Source organism: Columba livia, chromosome 1 (assembly GCF_036013475.1).
Source record: "Columba livia isolate bColLiv1 breed racing homer chromosome 1, bColLiv1.pat.W.v2, whole genome shotgun sequence".
NCBI lineage: Eukaryota > Metazoa > Chordata > Aves > Columbiformes > Columbidae > Columba > Columba livia.
In genome coordinates, this window is record NC_088602.1 from 45,893,323 (window position 1) to 45,911,810 (window position 18,488).

An 18,488-nucleotide genomic window follows, 5' to 3' on the forward strand; every position below is an offset into this window, starting at 1 on the left:
TCAGGAGACAGATTAGTGTTCATATTCAACAGTTTCTATCTAATAAAGAGCTACACACTAAAGAAATGGGAAAAAAACGGCATTTATAACTAAATCATCTGCAACCACCACAAGCTATTTACAAAAACTTTAACCTACTTCCGATTTTAGAAGCACAGACTCTTTTTAGATGGAATATTATCTTAGATTGAAGTTTAAGAACATATCAAAACCAGTTTACATTCAACGTATGCTTTAGCCATTCACCACCCTGCAGCAAGTGTTATTTCCAGATGCTTCCTTACCCCCCAGGTACTCTGTCAGGACGCCCACTGCTGACACAGCTCGCTCCATAGCCTGTGCAATCTCCACATACGGTGCACACCATACACTGCTCCAGCTTCCATTTATGCATGCCCGGAGGACACATCATGGACTTCTCATCTTTTTCATCCAGTTCCTCTTCTAGGTCTTCATCCATTGCTGTTGCCATGTTCTCAACTCCAAAACCTAAGATATTGAAACAAGAAACAGCTGTTTTCTGAGGCCAACAGTGGCTACTGAGGAAGCTCTGAAGAATACTCGTAGATCAGAGTTTTATTCATTTTGAAGAAAATGAAATGAAAGTATCCATACTTGGTTGTTTCTTTAAAGCGTGTTTTATGTACACAAGTTTTAGCATTGTAATTATATTTTATAATAAAATGCTTAGCTATGCTTTCGCTTGTGATATTTTCCAGCACACAAAACAAAAGGAAAAAAAATGTAGGTCTCTCACCTTTTCCTCCCTGGCTCATGGAGCCTGTGTCTCGACCACACTGTCCTTTATTATTTACACCAAATGTCCAAACTTCTCCATTCTTCATCAACACACAGGTGTGAGCTTTGCCCATGGCTACTTGAGTCACAAAATGGCCCTTCAAATCTGTTACTAAACCTGTAAAACATAAAACAGTTGAGTGGTAAATTGCACCTTCGACCTGACAGCGATATAACAGAATTGCTAGTGGAGGGTGACAATTTCTAGATTAATGGCAAGTGAGAAAACCAGCAGATATTAAAAGAAGAAGTGTTAGAATAAGAAGTGAAAGAAGAATTAGGCCTAGGCTGTTTATCCTGCAAAGAAAGGAAACCCAAAACCAAATCAAACACTACTGCAAATCACTTGTCCCAAGAAACAATTCTAAAGGAGTCATAATGACATCAAGGTTTATTTCTTTTATATTTTATTGAAAATGAGATGTACTGAATCACATGCAAACTCGAAACAGGCTGTCTTGTGAGCAAAGAAACATATAAGGCCTGATTTCCTGCAGCCATTGTTCATAAAAACACGTCTGATTTCTGTGACTACTCCCTGCACGGCCTTCTAGTGTCAGATTAATATAACAAATGATTTTTTTTTTCTTTTTCTAAGTGAAAGCATTCATTCAGGTACTTGTTACCAGTGCTGCAATACACTTTTACAGAATTTACGGACACTTGTCTTCTCTATCCTTCTGTCACATTTGTCTGAATCAGCAGAAATTCAGAAATCTATCAGAAGAGTAAGAAACACACAAACATCGTTTCCACAGGCTAAAATACTTACAGACTAATTACAACTAGCCTGGTTGAGAAATCACTTAAAAGACAAACATTAACTTACTTGTACTATCAGAGTAAATGGCATCTTTTCCAAACATGTAGAGTTCTCCATCTTTTGAAATTACGGAACTGCTTCCATTATTGCACGCTGTAGATATGACGATCTTTCCTTCCATTTTTATAATTTTTTTAGGCTTATAAGGTTTTGATTGCCGTCTGCTTTTAGCTGTAAATAAATAAATTGTAAGTCATTCTATCAAAACACATTCAAAGGCACAATAACATTTGTTTTATAATAAGAGGGTAGTTTTCAGACTCCTTACTGAAAAAAATAACCATCTCTATGATCTGGTCTAATTTTTATTGGATTACACTGGATTCTCTCAAAAAACCAGCAGTAAACAAAGTCATGATTAGATATGTATATTTCAGTAATGATTCTTCAAGTTTTTCTTTTACATATATGTTGAACTAACTTTATGAACTTTACAAAGCAGGACATAGTAAAAAAAGTCCTCATTGTCATCTGAGAAGAACATATATGCATGCAAAATAAGTTCACAGAGAAAACTAATAAATTCTCTATTTATTAAAACCATGTTTAGAAAGCCTTTAAGTCACAACAAATTCCCAAAGGGGGAAAAAGGGAAGAAAAAGTACTTTAAAAAAGCAACCAACCCAAAACTAAACCAAAAACATTGTTTGCAATCTGTCCTCAAACAGAACAGTAACAAAGTAGCTAAAGACTGGATAAAACAACTAACAGCTACTATTACTGTCTGTGAATTTTCACCCAAGTCAGAGAACTGCCAGGTACTTACCAGCTTTCTACACAGAACACACACCTGTACCCTGCTGACAGAAACCCAGTCTCTCTGCCCAGGTTTAAAGAGAGATCAAGCGAAAAGAAAGAAAAAAAACAAAAAACCCCACAACCTATGCACATCCACCCTGAGCCAAATTATGGAGTGTCAAAGAACCACATGAGTCAGAAGAGGGCCGAACTTACAAAAACTCAGAACGACCCTGATCAGCAAGTTCTTCAGAAAGAAGATCCAGTAAGCACGGAATTTTCTCACCTAAATTTTGCTTGTTTAAACTAAAGAAGCAACAGCAATATACTTCAAAATGCTAAACTTCTGTTTCACCTGAAATTATAGATCAATTGAATATACAACAAAAATAATCAGTTTAATCATATTTTGGATAATTTCCCAATAACTGGGCAAACAAATATTGAAATTTGTGCTTTTAAAAGTATTGCCTGAAATATTTTTGATTGAATCTTTTATATTTACTCTACATTTACTGGAGTAGTATGATTTCGTCCTAAAGAGTTTTCAGCACATTTGAATTTAGGAAAACTCTACAAAGTTACTATAGCACATACCATGTTTGTCATCCAGACTTTTATACAGGAGTACTACTATTAACTTCTCCCCTGAACACATTAAAGAATCCATTCTGTTTGCATTAGCAAACCTTAAAATAAATTCTTGCTTGTATTTTAGTTATATTACATGGGAAAATCTACAGATTCTTGAGGAATATTGTCAGTGTAGTTGATCTTTCACAAGAATAATAAGTTAAATATGCTTTGTTTCTGCTTGAGCTATGCTATGCCTCACATAAGCAGCCTACTGAGTTTTTGTTAACAAGTCTCTTGGGAGGTGAAATTCCTAAGCAGTTGATCGAGACAAATCTGGACTCTACGGCTGCTATCAAGATTTTAAATCAATTTTTTAATTCTATTTTAAATAAATTTTGAAATTCTAACCACCTACTACTACTGATAGAATGATTTTCATACAAACAGTTGAGTGTTATAAATCATATTTCTAACTGATATTTATCTGTGATATTAATCATACTTCTAACTGCACTGAGGCACAAAAATGTCAGTCTAATTAAATATGTCTTCAAATTCTATAGCTAGCAGACCGAGCTTTTCCACAAACCTGCTTTGTGAAAAATATATTAATTTTAACGGTAACATTACACGACAATATTAGAACATTATTGAGAGATTAATCTGAATTTGAGTTACGCTTCAACACTGTATGAAAATGCTATCTGTGAAATATACATTATCCTATTAAAATGTACACATCATGAGGCTGACAACTCACTGGTTGTCAGGACCCGTGGCTGGCATAATACTTAAACCCAATGCCATGCTTAGGTGTTCTTGGAAAATCTTAACTCTACTTTTCAAATTAAAATAGTTAATAGGCTTTTATCAATCACTGATCAAACAAGCATAATACGTACTTGATTCTCCATCCTCTCCTTTGCTCGCAGAGCCTGTGAAGAATATGCTTCCATCCTCAGCAACAAGTAAGGCATGTGAGCCATCATGTCCAACAGAGAACTGAACAATCTTTGGAGATTTTGTGATTGGGAGTTCAACCCATTTTCCTGCTGAAGGACCACCTTGTTTGATTCCAAGGCTCTGATATTTGCCAGTGTAATAGATCTAGAATAAAACAGTTTATCATTTTCAGTTATGCCACGACACTTTAAACTTGCTTAATTTTTACAGCTGCATTGTTTTTAAATCCTGTAACTTCAAACCACACAGAAATTTTCCTGACGCTCTTCACACTGTTTCTATATCTCTGTCCTACACACCCATTAATTTTGACTTAATGTGGGAAACATTCTGATTAGACTCTGCTTGTTTTGAAATATGATTTCTACTGTGCCACACAGTTTTCATATATAATTGTTTGGCAAGATGAACTGAACACACAAGAAAGAACTCTTCAGAAGAAACTATTCAGATGAAACTAAGCATTTAAAACACTTAAGATAAATGTCTGGTCTGTGTAAAAACAAGATTGTATTATAGCAATAATAATTAAATACACCAAATTACACATTTTTAAAACTTATTTTCAGTAAATGTACAATGGCCACATAACAGGTAAACAGTAACAGATTAAAATGCTGCACATGACCATGAGCCAGCACTGTGCCCTTGTGCCAATGGCACCCTGGGGTGTATTACAAGAGAGGGTGGTTAGTAGATCGAGAGAGGTTCTCCTTCCCCTCTACTCTGTCATGGTGAGACCACATCTGGAATATTGTGTCCAGTTCTGGGCCCCTCAGTTCAAGAAGGACAGGGAACTGCTGGAGAGGGTCCAGCGTAGGGCAACCAAGATGATTAAGGGAGTGGAACATCTCCCTTATGAGGAAAGGCTGAGGGAGATGGGTCTCTTTAGTTTGGAGGAGACTACGGGGGGGACCTCATTAATGTTTATAAATATATAAAGGGTGAGTGCCATGAGGATGGAGCCAGGCTCTTCTTGGTGGCCAACAATGATAGGACAAGGGGTAACACAAGAGGTTCCACTTAAATTTGAGAAAAAACTTCTTCTCAATGAGGGTAACAGAGCACTGGAACAGGCTGCCCAGGGAGGTTGTGGAGTCTCCTTCTCTGGAGACATTCAAAACCCGCCTGGACATGTTCCTGTGCGACCTCACCTAGGTGTTCCTGCTCCAGCAGGGGGATTGGACTAGATGATCTTTTGAGGTCCCTTCCAATCCCAAACATACTGTGATTCTGTGACATGAACAAACACAAAACCACTTATACAGACTAAGAAGTCTCCTCTAGAACCATGCTACAATTGAGTAGCAACTCAACAGTACTATGAACTGGGTGTGTTAACCTATATGGGCCGCTAAAGCCATCTTTCACCATCTTATAAAGGTGTATTTCAACCTAAAACCACAACTTTAGATATCAAAACTGGGAAACTTGTGAATTTTATATTGAAGAGGCATTTAATCTGAAGGTCAAATTAACCTCTAAATTCTGTTTCACACTATTAAATTTTATTAAGAAAAAAGTTAAGCTTATTAATATTTTGACCAACCTCACTGTTTTGTTAGAAACAAAGCAAGGCCTTCATTCCAAGAAAGCAATACAATTCTGAACACATGAAAACAAAATCTATGCTTATACAAATAAAGTAACATTAGTTTCACAAGCTGAAATAGAAGCACAGTAAATAAGGTAAAAAAAGTCAGTGACAATAAGAAAAAATATTTCTTAATTTCAGTGATAATGCCAATGTCTCTGAAAAACAGTCTCCAGTGAGCAGAAACAACATACCAAATCATTAAGAATAGGTTTAAAGAAAGCAGGTGAAAACTTTGCGTAAGGGAAGCCAATAATCCTCTGAAGGATCAGAAAAATCAAGTAGGGATTTAAATAAATGACTATGGTCAGACTGTTACGGAAAGTTACGAGGTAAAAAAATTTCACAAGTGTGCCAATATATCATTTGTAAACAAAAGGTAATTTCATCCCCCAAATCTAAAATGAAGACCCACACTGTCTCTAAGTAAGAATGAGAGCAGAAATGCCTACAAACTCAAGCCACAGATTTCTCAATGGTACCAACACCACCTGCTTATGTTTTCAAATAACTGTTTTCCTTTTTCCCCTTTAAAGCAGGCTCTGAAAATGTATTTAAATACTGTCATCTAAATTCATTCTAATGTACTAAAAAGACAAAAAACAACTGTGGAAAATAATAATTAAATTTAAAAACATGCAGAAATATATTGATGCAATTTGCTATTTACTACAGAACACTTTCAGTACCTTTCCACTAGCAGTTTTCATTAGTGCAAACTCTCTTCCAGCACCAAGCACAGCCGATTCCTCATCAAACCCTGTACCTGTGTGAGCAAGACTGTGTTAACCGGACAGTTTAACCAGGCAGTTTCACAGACCAGTTTACAGACCTAACTCTGCCAGGCAGAGTTTGTCATACCAAAGGTTCTTAGAAAGTTAAAATTGCAACACAGTTTTGATGCCATAACAAGGATTAATGGGCTACAACTGGGAGAGTTGTTCAAAGAGGAAAAAAGCACAGGATAAGAGCAACTGCACTTGGTCAGACAAAAGGTACATGTAGTCAAATATACTTTTGTTCTGATAGTGCCAACGGCAGACCCCAAACCGAGCAAAAAACACCCCAAAGCAAATGTCAAATTTCTCCAAAACACCTTTGTAGACATCAACAATTTTGCATCTCAAAATCTGATGCAAAGGTCCTTGCCAAGTATTTAGTATCATTCAATACATTTATTTTTCATTAATCCAGCCAGCAGTTCTTTTAACATTCGTTAACTTGCACTCATAGCAAGGAATTCTATAACTTAACTACACATTACAAAAGCAATATTATGAAGTTCAAGCTTCAAACAATTATATATTTATTATATAACTTGAGGAAAATAATGGAAAACCATGGACAGTGCTATAGACAGTGAGATGGTTCAAAATTAGTGTATGGATTATGCTTAAGCAGTTTCAAAACCCTTATACTTCTCCATGTGTTAATATGAAGCTATACATTCCTGCACATAATAAAGGCAAACAAAGTGAAGGGTAGTGTTTCAGTATTACTATTTGAATTACTAGCTTGTTATTAACCTTCAAAGAAGAGGACTTACTGATAATGTGCAAGTCTTTCTCCAGATCAAACAATGAGATGCCACAGGCATGTAAGCATTTTCTTGCAAGTTTAAGCTGCAGCTCTTGTTGCAGCACTGGTTCAGTACTTGTTGCAAATATTCGTACTACAAAGCCATCCTGAAATAAATTTTTAAAAAAATCTTTACACTGTATAATAAATGCAATAATTTTCTTTTCATGGTCTGAGTGCATTCATATAACACTATTTCAGAGTAAAGTATCAGAAGACACATTAATAAATTAACATTTATTACAGAGGAGGAAAGACGAAAGTGCCAAACAGGATGAGCTAAAGATAAGCATCTGATAGACCTTAAACATACAATGAATTCTATGAAAACACTATGCAAATAGTGCATTGCCATAGAAATAATTAACTCTGAAACTCACTATAGAAATCTTGCTTTTCTTAACTATTTACATCTATTTTTAAGCCCTCAACAACTCCTGATTGAAACCCCAAAATTCTGCATGCAGTTTAAGAGTGACTGCTTTGAAGAGCAGCTAAAATCGGTTTCTGTTTGCAAGCGCAGATGAAGTATCTTCACCTGGCCACATTAAAAAAAAAAGCCGTTCTATTATCAGGAAAATGGATCTGACATCTCTTGTCAACCCTGTCTCACCCCCACTCCTGCGCCATCCTTGTTTTACAGCTTTCTCACTGTCAAAAAACAGAGACCAGCCCAGAACTAAGAATGTAGTAACTGTCTGTTGAACAAAACATAGAAGAGCTAGAACTGCTTTGCCCCTCATAGAAGTTTACACAGCTTTGGCCAATAGGCCATTTTCCTATATAAATCTATTGGAATGTAGTACTTTTCATACCTCTTCTATTAAATCTGTCTGAAATTCCCCAACAAGTACTAAAGCAATTACATGAAATTAAATGAGAAAAAATAAACTATAATCAAGCGCTAAGAATCTTATCCCCTAGAGATCCTGTAAAATAACATGTTAAAAAGCCATTATTCCATGCATAAGATTTACCTCAGAAAAAGTATTTCTTAAAACTTGTCTCAAAAAAAAAAAAAAAAACAAAAAACAAAAACCCCTGAAAAATCCATCACAAATGAAAACTGTGTGAATAAATACCAAATTACTGCTCCTTTATGCACAAAGGTTGCAGTTTCTCATTATCTCTAGTTATATTAATTTCTTCCTTAGTTGTGTTAATGAAGAAAAAGCCAAACATGAACCAAAAGGAAGCTATAAACATTGTAAAATAAAACAATTTAGTTGAGAGAAAAATATTTTAGCTATCATATGTAACACTTACATCTCTAGATGCTGCTATTTGATTAATATATTCTCCATCAGTGAAGAGGATATTTTGCCCTTCAGTATGACAATCTGTGAAAGATGAAGTGCACTGCATCAGTTTATATTAACATACATACACTATTCTCTGTTTCTGTCTAATTCATTCTCACTACAATCACACTATGAGAATTGTAGTCTGTCTAAAGATAGGTCACACTGTTCTGATAACACATTATGTTAGGTCCTCCCCTCTCCAAAAGCATATGATACTCCTCTGTCCCTTTAGGAGTTATTACAGCACTTTCCATTGAATGAAATGTAAGGGGTTACTCCAATATTTAACTACAAAAGCATTTAGTATTTACCTGTGAGGAGTATTTTAAACTATTACCACACAACTAAACTTTAATTTTCTGAGAGTGTCAGTCTTTCTCCTTTTCCAAAGACTTTAGGGGCCACTATCTTTAAAGAAAAGTCTTCCCAGTCCAGCATATAAACGTACAGAAATGAATGAAACAGAAACAAACTTTTCATTGTTCATTTAATTTTTCCATTGTTTATAAATTTTGCCAAACCAGTGCCTGAAAATCCAGGTTTTGGGGAAACTATAAAGCATATACTTAATTGCATCACACACTTACTGAAAACAGGTCAGCTTTTTTCCAAGCAAAAATAGTTAAGGAAAGAATTCTGCCCATTTTAGGGGAAAAAAAATAAAAATATCACTTGACAAGTATGTCCCCACACCATCTCTTCTTCCCTTCCTGCTCTGCTGATAGAGCTACTAATAAAGAAACTGACATTATATGGCTTGAAAGATGCTTGTTTCATTGATTACACACAGGAAAGAGACCTTTCCAAAAAACACTACAGGACAGCTGCTTTACACTCTAAATATCTGCTTCATATCCTGAACAAAGATCCAGTGTCAGTCATTTTATCCAAGAATTTTAATGCTAAATGAAGCATACGTAATATCCTTCCAGCATAACCAGCAAGTTTTCTATTTCTTTGCTAGCTAGGTGGAGTGTTTTATTAAAAAAAAAAAATAAAAATACAGCTGATAAAAACACACATTATTCACAAAGCCATAAACTTGTTTACTTTTTCCTGCTATACTGCCCTGTCCAATGCAGTATCTTACGAGGAACAAAAGAAGCATTAGGTGGCCTTCTTCACTTCCTGGATCTTGAATCAACAGACCTACAGTTGACAACCTCCCCCTTTGAGCACATACAGGTATAAACCAAAATGAGGGTGAGCAGCAAGCAGGGTGGAGAATGGCAGACACACTGAAGTTTGAAATATTGTTCTCTCAAAAATAACCTTGGATATAATGACCCAAGTCAGTTCATCTCACTAGTTCTCTATGCTGCAAAATGATTCTAGCGATCAAAACAACATGAAGAAGAGCTACAAAAATCATCTAAATGACATTTCTGAAAGGTTATAGGAACTTGGTGAGTATTGAGATCCCTTGAACAGCTGAAAATTACATGTTCACATAAGCATAGCTGTAAAGAAAACAGGATTTTCTTGCCACCATTGGGTCTATATTATGCTTTTAGCCTATTTTTTGAGTCATTTCAAGAAGACATAAGTCTCTCAGTAACATTTTTCGGGGTTGGTTTGATGTTTAGTAGGTGTGTTCATAGAGGAAATCTGGAACAGGGATGCCCTTCTTTTCAATATTCATTCTTCAGAAGAATTCCTAAAAATTAGCACTTGATTAGATAACATTCAGGCCCAGCATGAAATACCAAATTAATGGTGAGAGCAGAAAATGGAAGGCAAATGGAACACCTGCAAAAAGCAGGATTCTAGTGTCTCAGCTAGCAAGGAGCTCTCAGGATCAACTGCAGTCTTACTCAATCTGATTTCGCAAATTGTTCTGGGGACAAAGATATCCAAGGTTTCTGTCTGGAGATTACTGGAGCTGAAAGAGCTTACAAACTACAGACACCTGTTAATCACTACCTCCTTAGAGGCTTCAAGAGATGATGACTTTAAACATCATCTGTTTTAATATAGTGCATCCTCTGCCTGCTAATAACTACTTCAGCTCATCTAGGTATCCTCAGCAGTACTTTTCAGATTAAATAAATAGTCCTGAGCTCCAAGATACTCACATGTAATTTCAAAGGGCAATGAAACCATATACCATATAACTTCAAACTCTTCAGCTGAACACAGCAACATTTTTAAGGTATAATATGTAGTCAGCATTACTTTTAAAGAAACAGTCAAGATGAAAACCACTTCTGTAAAACCAGGTCAAATCACCTAGAAAATCACATAGAATTCAGGGATTCATTTATAATATTGGAGGCCAATATCTAGTGGAGTGCCTCAGGGGTCAGTACTGGGGCCAATATTATTCAATATATTCATTAACGATTTAGACGAGGGAATAGAGTGTACTATCAGCAAGTTTGCTGATGACACTAAGCTGGGAGGAGTGACTGACACGCCAGAAGGCTGTGCTGCCATCCAGCGGGACCTGGACAGGCTGGAGAGTTGGGCGGGGAATAACCTGATGAAATTTAACAAGGGAAAGTGTAGAGTCCTGCATCTGGGCAGGAACAACCCCAGGTTCCAGTATAGGTTGGGAAATTACATATTAGAGAGCAGTGTAGGGGAAAGGGACCTGGGGGTCCTGGTGGACAACAGGATGACCATGAGCCAGCACTGTGCCCTTGTGGCCAGGAAGGCCAATGGCATCCTGGGGTGTATTAGAAGGGGGGTGGCTAGTAGATCGAGAGAGGTCCTCCTTCGCCTCTACTCTGCCCTGGTGAGACCGCATCTGAAATATTGTGTCCAGTTCTGGGCCCCTCAGTTCAAGAAGGACAGGGAACTGCTGGAGAGGGTCCAGCGTAGGGCAACCAAGATGATTAAGGGAGTGGAGCACCTCCCTTATGAAGAAAGGCTGAGGGAGATGGGTCTCTTTAGTTTGGAGAAGAGGAGGCTAAGGGGGGACCTCATTAATGTTTATAAATATATAAAGGGTGAGTGCCATGAGGATGGAGCCAGGCTCTTCTCGGTGGCAAACAATGATAGGACAAGGGGTAATGGGATCAAGCTGGAACACAAGAGGTTCCGCTTAAATTTGAGAAAAAACTTCTTCCCAGTGAGGGTGGCAGAGCACTGGAACAGGCTGCCCAGGGAGGTTGTGGAGTCTCCTTCACTGGAGACATTCAAAACCCGCCTGGACATGTTCCTGTGTGACCTCGCCTAGGCGTTCCTGCTCCAGCAGGGGGATTGGACTAGATGATCTTTTGAGGTCCCTTCCAATCCCAAACATACTGTGATACTGTGATATTTGGACTGAGAAGACAGCTCTACAGCTCAAGGACAGTGTATGAAGCTTGGCAAAGACATGAGATATCAGAATTCTGACACAGTCTGGTAGTTGCAGATACATTGTCAGATTTGCTACATCATCTGCCAGAACAGAAAGACTGCCCTTTGCAATAGAAGTTTATGGTTTCAAGAAGCTAGGGATGCTACTGTCTGAGAAAGGAGAAGATAATATTCCATAGTTCAATGAGTTTTCTAAGGTCGCATGACTTCTGGCTAGGATCAACTCCTAAACTCTTATGCACCCCTGTATGAATAAATACAAATATCTTGTTTAAACATATCACCAACCCAGGCATTTGAAAGATGTTAACTCCAGATAGAGATCTGTCTGAAAACCACACCAACTAGGAAGAAACAGCTGGAGTCATAGTGTTCAGCTGTTAGCAAGGTTACTGCCCTCTAGTTCTATCTGATGTGGTTTTTCAGACCTACAACATGCTGCAAGTTGTTATTAAGATTACAGTGAGGAAGCCATTACTATTTACAGTTATGTACCTACTCAGGTTTCCTCAGGATAAGCCGCATACCCTCCCCTCACCTTCATTTCTTTCCTTCTAATGGGAAAGAGAAATAATCAGAAGTGGACCCCTTTGAATTTGTCCTAGCCAAAATAATAAGGCCATATTTGCTCACAATATAATAGAGATAAATGTGTAGGAGCGCAGAAAATAAAACAGGGATCAAAATACAGAAGATAATACACCTAGAATCTGCTTTGACACCATCACAAACCATATGAAATGCAATAATGTGAAACAGTTTGAGGGGTTTCTGAATGGCTATTCCCACAGTGAAAATATTTGCTTTTGCATGGAATGTTTAATACGTCTTTGTTTAAAAGGCATGCTCTTGTTTAATTTGTGTCTTTTTATAGTATAAACATAAGGCTGTCTTGGCGAATGACACTCTTCACTGAGATTTTCAAAAGAAAGCCATAGCAGCTCAGAAGTGTAGGCTTCAAACTGCTCAAGTGTCTCTCAGGATTTGCAGGAAGAACACTGATTTGTTTAGTAATGGTAACATAATTAAGGATCTCAAAGGACCCTACTGGTTGAAGAAGCTGCCTTGAGGTGAAGGAAGTAGAAAAAACAATCCTACTGGGCAATTTGTCAGGTCCTTGAATGTGCTCTCACTCAAATTTCTCATACAGCCTCACAAAGTTCAAACAGCTTAAGACGACATCCACATTTTAAGGACTTGCAGATAGTTGCATAGACTAAACTCTACATTCGTAGTTTGTTAAAAGCTTCCTCTTTATGTTTGAAACACAGAAAGCCTAGAGAATTCTTCTGATGTTTCAAGTCAGTGCCGCCTTATTTATGTCAGGATGCAACACAAAATCTTTCTTCTGATACACAGAATAAGCCCATCATTGTTTAGTCAAAAGATATTCTGTGCCCTTCATCTGTTTACATGACTGGCTGAGCACAGATGTGTTTCACCAGGAGGCCATTAAAGCATGTTCCAGGAATACCCTCATTTTCTACAGAGAAAGGCAAGTTACAATGCACTTCTGCCAAACAAAAAAAAAAAAGCCACAAACACAGACACACACACACACCCCCCCAAACAAAACTACAAATAAATACCAAAACAAATTAACAACAGCCCCCACAAATTTAAACATCAGAACCATGGTTCATCAATCTATATCAAAAACCACGTGGTTTTGGCCATAGTTTGTAACTACCTACATGTAAAAAATACTGGAAACAAAGTCATATCTGAGCCAAATGCTCAAAGTTCAAATGAAGAAGTAAAAATTGTTTAAGAAGGAAGTTAAGCTGTTGGGAGTACTTAAATTAAGATGATCATATGTTCTAAAATGTTGCAATACTCTTCCTCTTCTAGCACTTGGAGTAAGATGCAAGACCTCTGAATGAAATACTGCAGCTGATCTAATGCAGCAGACCAAAGTAATATAAAAACCAGTCTCTTTGTGATCTCAAAAATCTCTCTCAATTTCTCTTCTGCTTACCTGAAAATACATAGCATGTAAACAGTAAACTATAACCATCTTCTCATATCTGGAGGTTCATACCTGGCAAAGCAACTGTACCGTCTTGTTCCAAAGTTTCAGGGTTTATTCTTATGGCTGTCATACTGTGACTATTCGCATCTCTATATAATAAATAACCCTGGTAAGAATAAGAATACATATTTGTATTAAAATACTCTGAAATACATCAAAGGTTATTGTTAAAAGTGAAAAATATGCAATCATTTTTTTAGTTATTGTTTAGAAGTTTTGGAAACCTTTCACATCAAATTTGTTTCATTTTGGTAATCAACTTTTCTTTCGCTACTCAAATTCTGCAAACTGGAAATTTGAGCCTCTTCCTCCACACTTTCTACACACTGAAGATCAGCATGCTGATGCTCGTATACAGCTTTTGAAGCCAGACATAGTAATCCTGTTCTTCATATGTGTACACAATTACAGATAAAAGCCACAGCAAAAACCCATGTTTCTGTCGCCACTTTCCAAATCAACAAAAGATCCAGAAAGGAGATACATATATTGCCCCATATAAAAGAGTGATCATTAATGAATATTAATATGGGCGTTAAGAACTAGAGAATTTTTTTTAAAGTGTTAATTAACTACTTTGACTCCCACACTAACAAGATTCCATGCATTTATTCCTTCTGAGCTCTTCAAAGAAATTCCTGCAAAGTACATGGGGATTTTGGCGACAGCAACCACGACACAATGCTACATACAATGAGTCCTTACACTGCTCACCTCCCAACTCCTCACCAGACATAGGGGAAAGGGTGATACTAAGGACTAATGATTTCCCCTTTCTGTTTCTCAACATGCACAATATCTTCATATCCCCAAAATTACCTATTCTGATCAGAAGCCCACATCAAGAAGTCACCTTTGGTATACCAAAATAGTCTCTCCTCTCTGTTCATACATATGTATTTTTGAAAGGTTTGTTTCGGCCCCTAGTTTAGAATGTTTCTCAGTAAAAAAGATTTACCTACCTGAAACTCACATTTGAGGTTTTTTCTGTAACTTTGAGTACACTTTTAAACAAACACAGTGAATCAAGTTTTGCTTTACCTTAAACTAAATAGGTTGCATAAGGCCCCATGTTTGCATAATGTGCACAGATCCAGGAGAGATGCAATATGCCAACTTTGCTCTCACATCCTTTTCAATCCTACAATGACTGTGAACCCTTCACAGGTTTTGAGGGAGCAGGGTAGAAACTCAGTTGGGGGATTTACGCTTAGAAAGCACGTCTGCTACAAAGGTACAGGGAAGGAAAGATTCCTTAAGGGCCCTTGTGAACACACTCATTCAAGGTGACTGAGGCCAAGCAAAGTAGCATTCACCTACAGGAGGTTGCAGAGATCAATATGAATAATGGCTCAGTAATTATTCTGACAAGAGCAGTGCCATCACAGGAGATATGACAATGGTTTCCAATTGCTTGAAGCACAATTGGCCTCAGGTGGAGATTCTACACATTTAAGAATGGTTGCATTTCATGGGGAGGTCACTGAGGCTTAACCTCAGAATATTGTCATTTGTCCAAGAGTCAGAAACCCTTATTACAGTCATTTAACAATAACAGACAAATCCAACCAAGCCTTTTCCTTCCATCTAAACTATCTACATTTTCCTGGAAAAATCAACCTCTATGAAATGAGGAAAAACAAACCCACACAAACTTGGAAGAATAAGTAAAGAGCGTTAAAGTACATAGAAAAGCTTCAATCTAAAATAACTTGCATAAATGAAGAAAAATTATCTGATTTTGAGCTGACTTAAGCAAGCACCTGAAGGGAAATGAGACTGAGGGCATATCTTACCTCCTTTACAGACATACACTTAACAATAAATGCAACTTAAACATCTCCCTATAAATATAGCCCCAGAGTGACATTTTTCCAATTAGCAGTACCTTTGGGTAAAGGCACTGTGTGATTACATACACCTGTACAAGCCTCAAAGAACATCAAATATATTTATTTCTATATCTATGTACAGAACATGCAAACATATAAGTCTGTACAGTGAACTGTATGGATCCTATTCCTTTCTAAACTGATAAAACAGGCTCCTGAATGAATGCATCTGCATACATTTTTATTATACCAGTACACCTTTTGGTGATCTATCCATTTTAATACTAAACAAAACCAGATTTTGTGTATATGTATGATAACTGTAATAACAGAATACATATTACACTTAATTTCACACTGAGAGAATGAGATCACTTAATTATTAATAACTGGAAATACAAAATGAAAATTTCTCAGTAGTTAAAAAGTGAAGCAAATTCATTCTTCTCTGATATTTAACTTTCAGAGGTTTGTTTTGTTTTGGTGGGGGTTTTGTGGTTTTGTTTGTTTGTTTAGTGTTTGGCTTTTTTGTTGTTTTGGGTTTTGTTTTGTTTGTTTTTTCGAGAGAGAGCACTCAGCAATAACAACAGGATTCTCAAAAACACACTATTTTTATAACAGCAAAGGTATATGAAAAAGGGGGTTGATATTCCAGAAACTGACTAACCCTAAGAAAACAACAAAACATCCAAATATAGTTCTCTCTGCAGTAACAATTCTCTTTTACTTATGGTTTACACACTCTCAATCCTACCCCAACCAAACCAGTACTTCCTTATTTTATTGCAAGTGTTTCAAAATCAATTTACTTTCATAAATAGATATTTAAAGTGTTTTTTACACTATTTTGTTGCAACAGCGCATTTTTATATCCACCAGCTTTATTAAGAAGCACACATCAATTGACTGTACAATTCATAAATTTACATGTTAAACCATTGTATTGAGAAAGCCTTACAGCGACAATACAAATCATTGACACTTTTCATTACTCCTTTCCATATGCCAGTACCATCATCTGTTCCTCATCTTCCAGAATTTCAAAGTCAGTACCAAAAAAATGGTTTTATAACTAAAGCCAAAGGAACAATACAGTATCTGTGTAAGCCTGCTCTAAGACAAGGCCTACTTAAATAAATCACAAGAGATGCTGTGTAGGGTGCACATTTTATATTTTAATTATCCACCTACCTGAGCATAGCCTAACCAAGACTTCTTTTCCTTTCTGTTTTTGATGCGGGATGTAGAATTATATATATGGCCCTGAAAAGCAAAAAGCTCCAATCATTTAACAAATACCAATTTCACACATAACAATTTATCTAAATAACATCTTCAGCCATATTAAGAAAATAGTGAGAAAATGCTGTAAAATTCTCACAGAAATCATCAGAAAAATTTAGACAAAGTGCAAGAGAGCTGATCATTAGCAAGCTACAAAAGATGTTGAAACGGGACTTCGTAAAAGTTAAAATATTAACTGTCATTCATCAGACAAGAAATCACCTTACCCTCACTGTCCCACTGTATCCAGAGCCGATTTTGTAAAGTCCATCTTTACATAAGAGATAGAGGAAAAAACCATCACTCTGAAGTAGGCACTGGTCATCTTCATCTACAGATATTTCTTTCAACGGCCATTTGTGCATCAAGGCTGCCTTCTTTATCCCATTACTGAACCAGTCCTGGATTTGGATTTTGCCCACCAGAACTGCCTGTACACTCCGCTGAAGAGAGTTTAAAATGGTTGGCACCTAAACAGTAAAATAGTGAGTGAAAAACATGACTATTTTTTAAACGCTGTATTTTCCGTTCTTTCCCCAAGAGAGACAAAAAAATACCTGCCCTTATGTCAAAAATAGTGAGGGAACTGAATTTACACAACAGATCTCAGAACTCATGTACACATCATTTAGACAAATTCCCAGATACAGAGAAGTCCTAGTGCGAGACCTGAATAGTCTGACAAGCATGGCTGCCGTTATTGGTGAGGATTGCAGAGACCGCTTGCAACGTTCTTCCCGTCTCTCCCCATGCAGCTACCAAACTGAAGAGGCAAGCGCAGGAAAGTGCTGTCAAGGACTGTCCAGTACTGTCATTCACTCCCGTGCTACGGACAGTTATTTCCAGAAGAAGCTGGAAGAGGGATTCTGCAGATAAAACACAGCAATTACATGGAAATGTCACAAAATCATAGCAAGTGATTTGCCAGTCAATGCAAAATTAAACTTACAAAAAAAAAAAAGACATATCTTTTTTCAGCCAGTAAGTTTAGCCCTATTTCCAGACAGAAATGCATCCCATTTAAATAGGCCTATGACATCCTTAACTTTTCATTCTTTTTCATCCAGAAAACATCAAGTCTTGATTATCACAATGGTCAGGGAACAAGAAAAACTAAGTCATTCTGTTACAGTGGAACACACTAATAAGAAATGGGCCAGGAGTTACTTCACCTGCCTATTCAGTCTGCCTCATCACTGAGATGATGTGTAGGTCTTAATCAACCTTGTCTAATCTTTGTGACTGTTACCCATGTTGAAGCACTTCCCACTTCTCACAGAAATAAAAAAAATCAAAGCTTGAAAATTATTTTGATCGTATGCCCCTTTTCAAGCACTGTTTACAGCTGAACATCTGTAACAACCACGGTGTGAACAAAAATCCACCTCGTATTTGTTTTTAATAGTATATACCGGGGTGTCAAACTCATTTCCGCCAGGGCCACATCAGCCTCACTGTGTTGCCTTCAAATGGCCAAGTGTAATTTTAGGACTGTATAAATGTCACTACTCCTGATATATACAAAGAATCACTGAAGCACTAAATCACAACAAAGCCACTTTTGTAGCTTTTTAATACCCTACGCATAAATACAAAATAAAAGCTTTCTGTAGCTAATTACTATCATATTTGGAAATAGAATACTGTTAAGCCATAACAT

The 18,488-nt window shown here is 36.9% G+C and overlaps 1 protein-coding gene across 31 annotated transcripts in view; it reads right to left on the reverse strand.

Annotated features, from left to right (window-relative positions):
- MYCBP2 (MYC binding protein 2) overlaps positions 1–18,488 on the reverse strand; it is a 198,400-nt gene that overhangs the window by 138,441 nt on the left and 41,471 nt on the right. For all 31 annotated transcript variants that reach the window (XM_065056127.1, XM_065056062.1, XM_065056297.1 and 28 more), the window contains exons 5-15: positions 17,498–17,694; positions 17,056–17,298; positions 16,736–16,807; positions 13,722–13,818; positions 8,337–8,410; positions 7,039–7,177; positions 6,182–6,258; positions 3,838–4,042; positions 1,628–1,792; positions 758–916; positions 285–489 (exon numbers count right to left, since the gene is read on the reverse strand). In XM_065056127.1, coding sequence (XP_064912199.1) covers positions 285–489; positions 758–916; positions 1,628–1,792; positions 3,838–4,042; positions 6,182–6,258; positions 7,039–7,177; positions 8,337–8,410; positions 13,722–13,818; positions 16,736–16,807; positions 17,056–17,298; positions 17,498–17,694 — 1,633 coding nt within the window. The remainder of the gene's footprint in view (positions 1–284; positions 490–757; positions 917–1,627; positions 1,793–3,837; positions 4,043–6,181; positions 6,259–7,038; positions 7,178–8,336; positions 8,411–13,721; positions 13,819–16,735; positions 16,808–17,055; positions 17,299–17,497; positions 17,695–18,488) is intronic.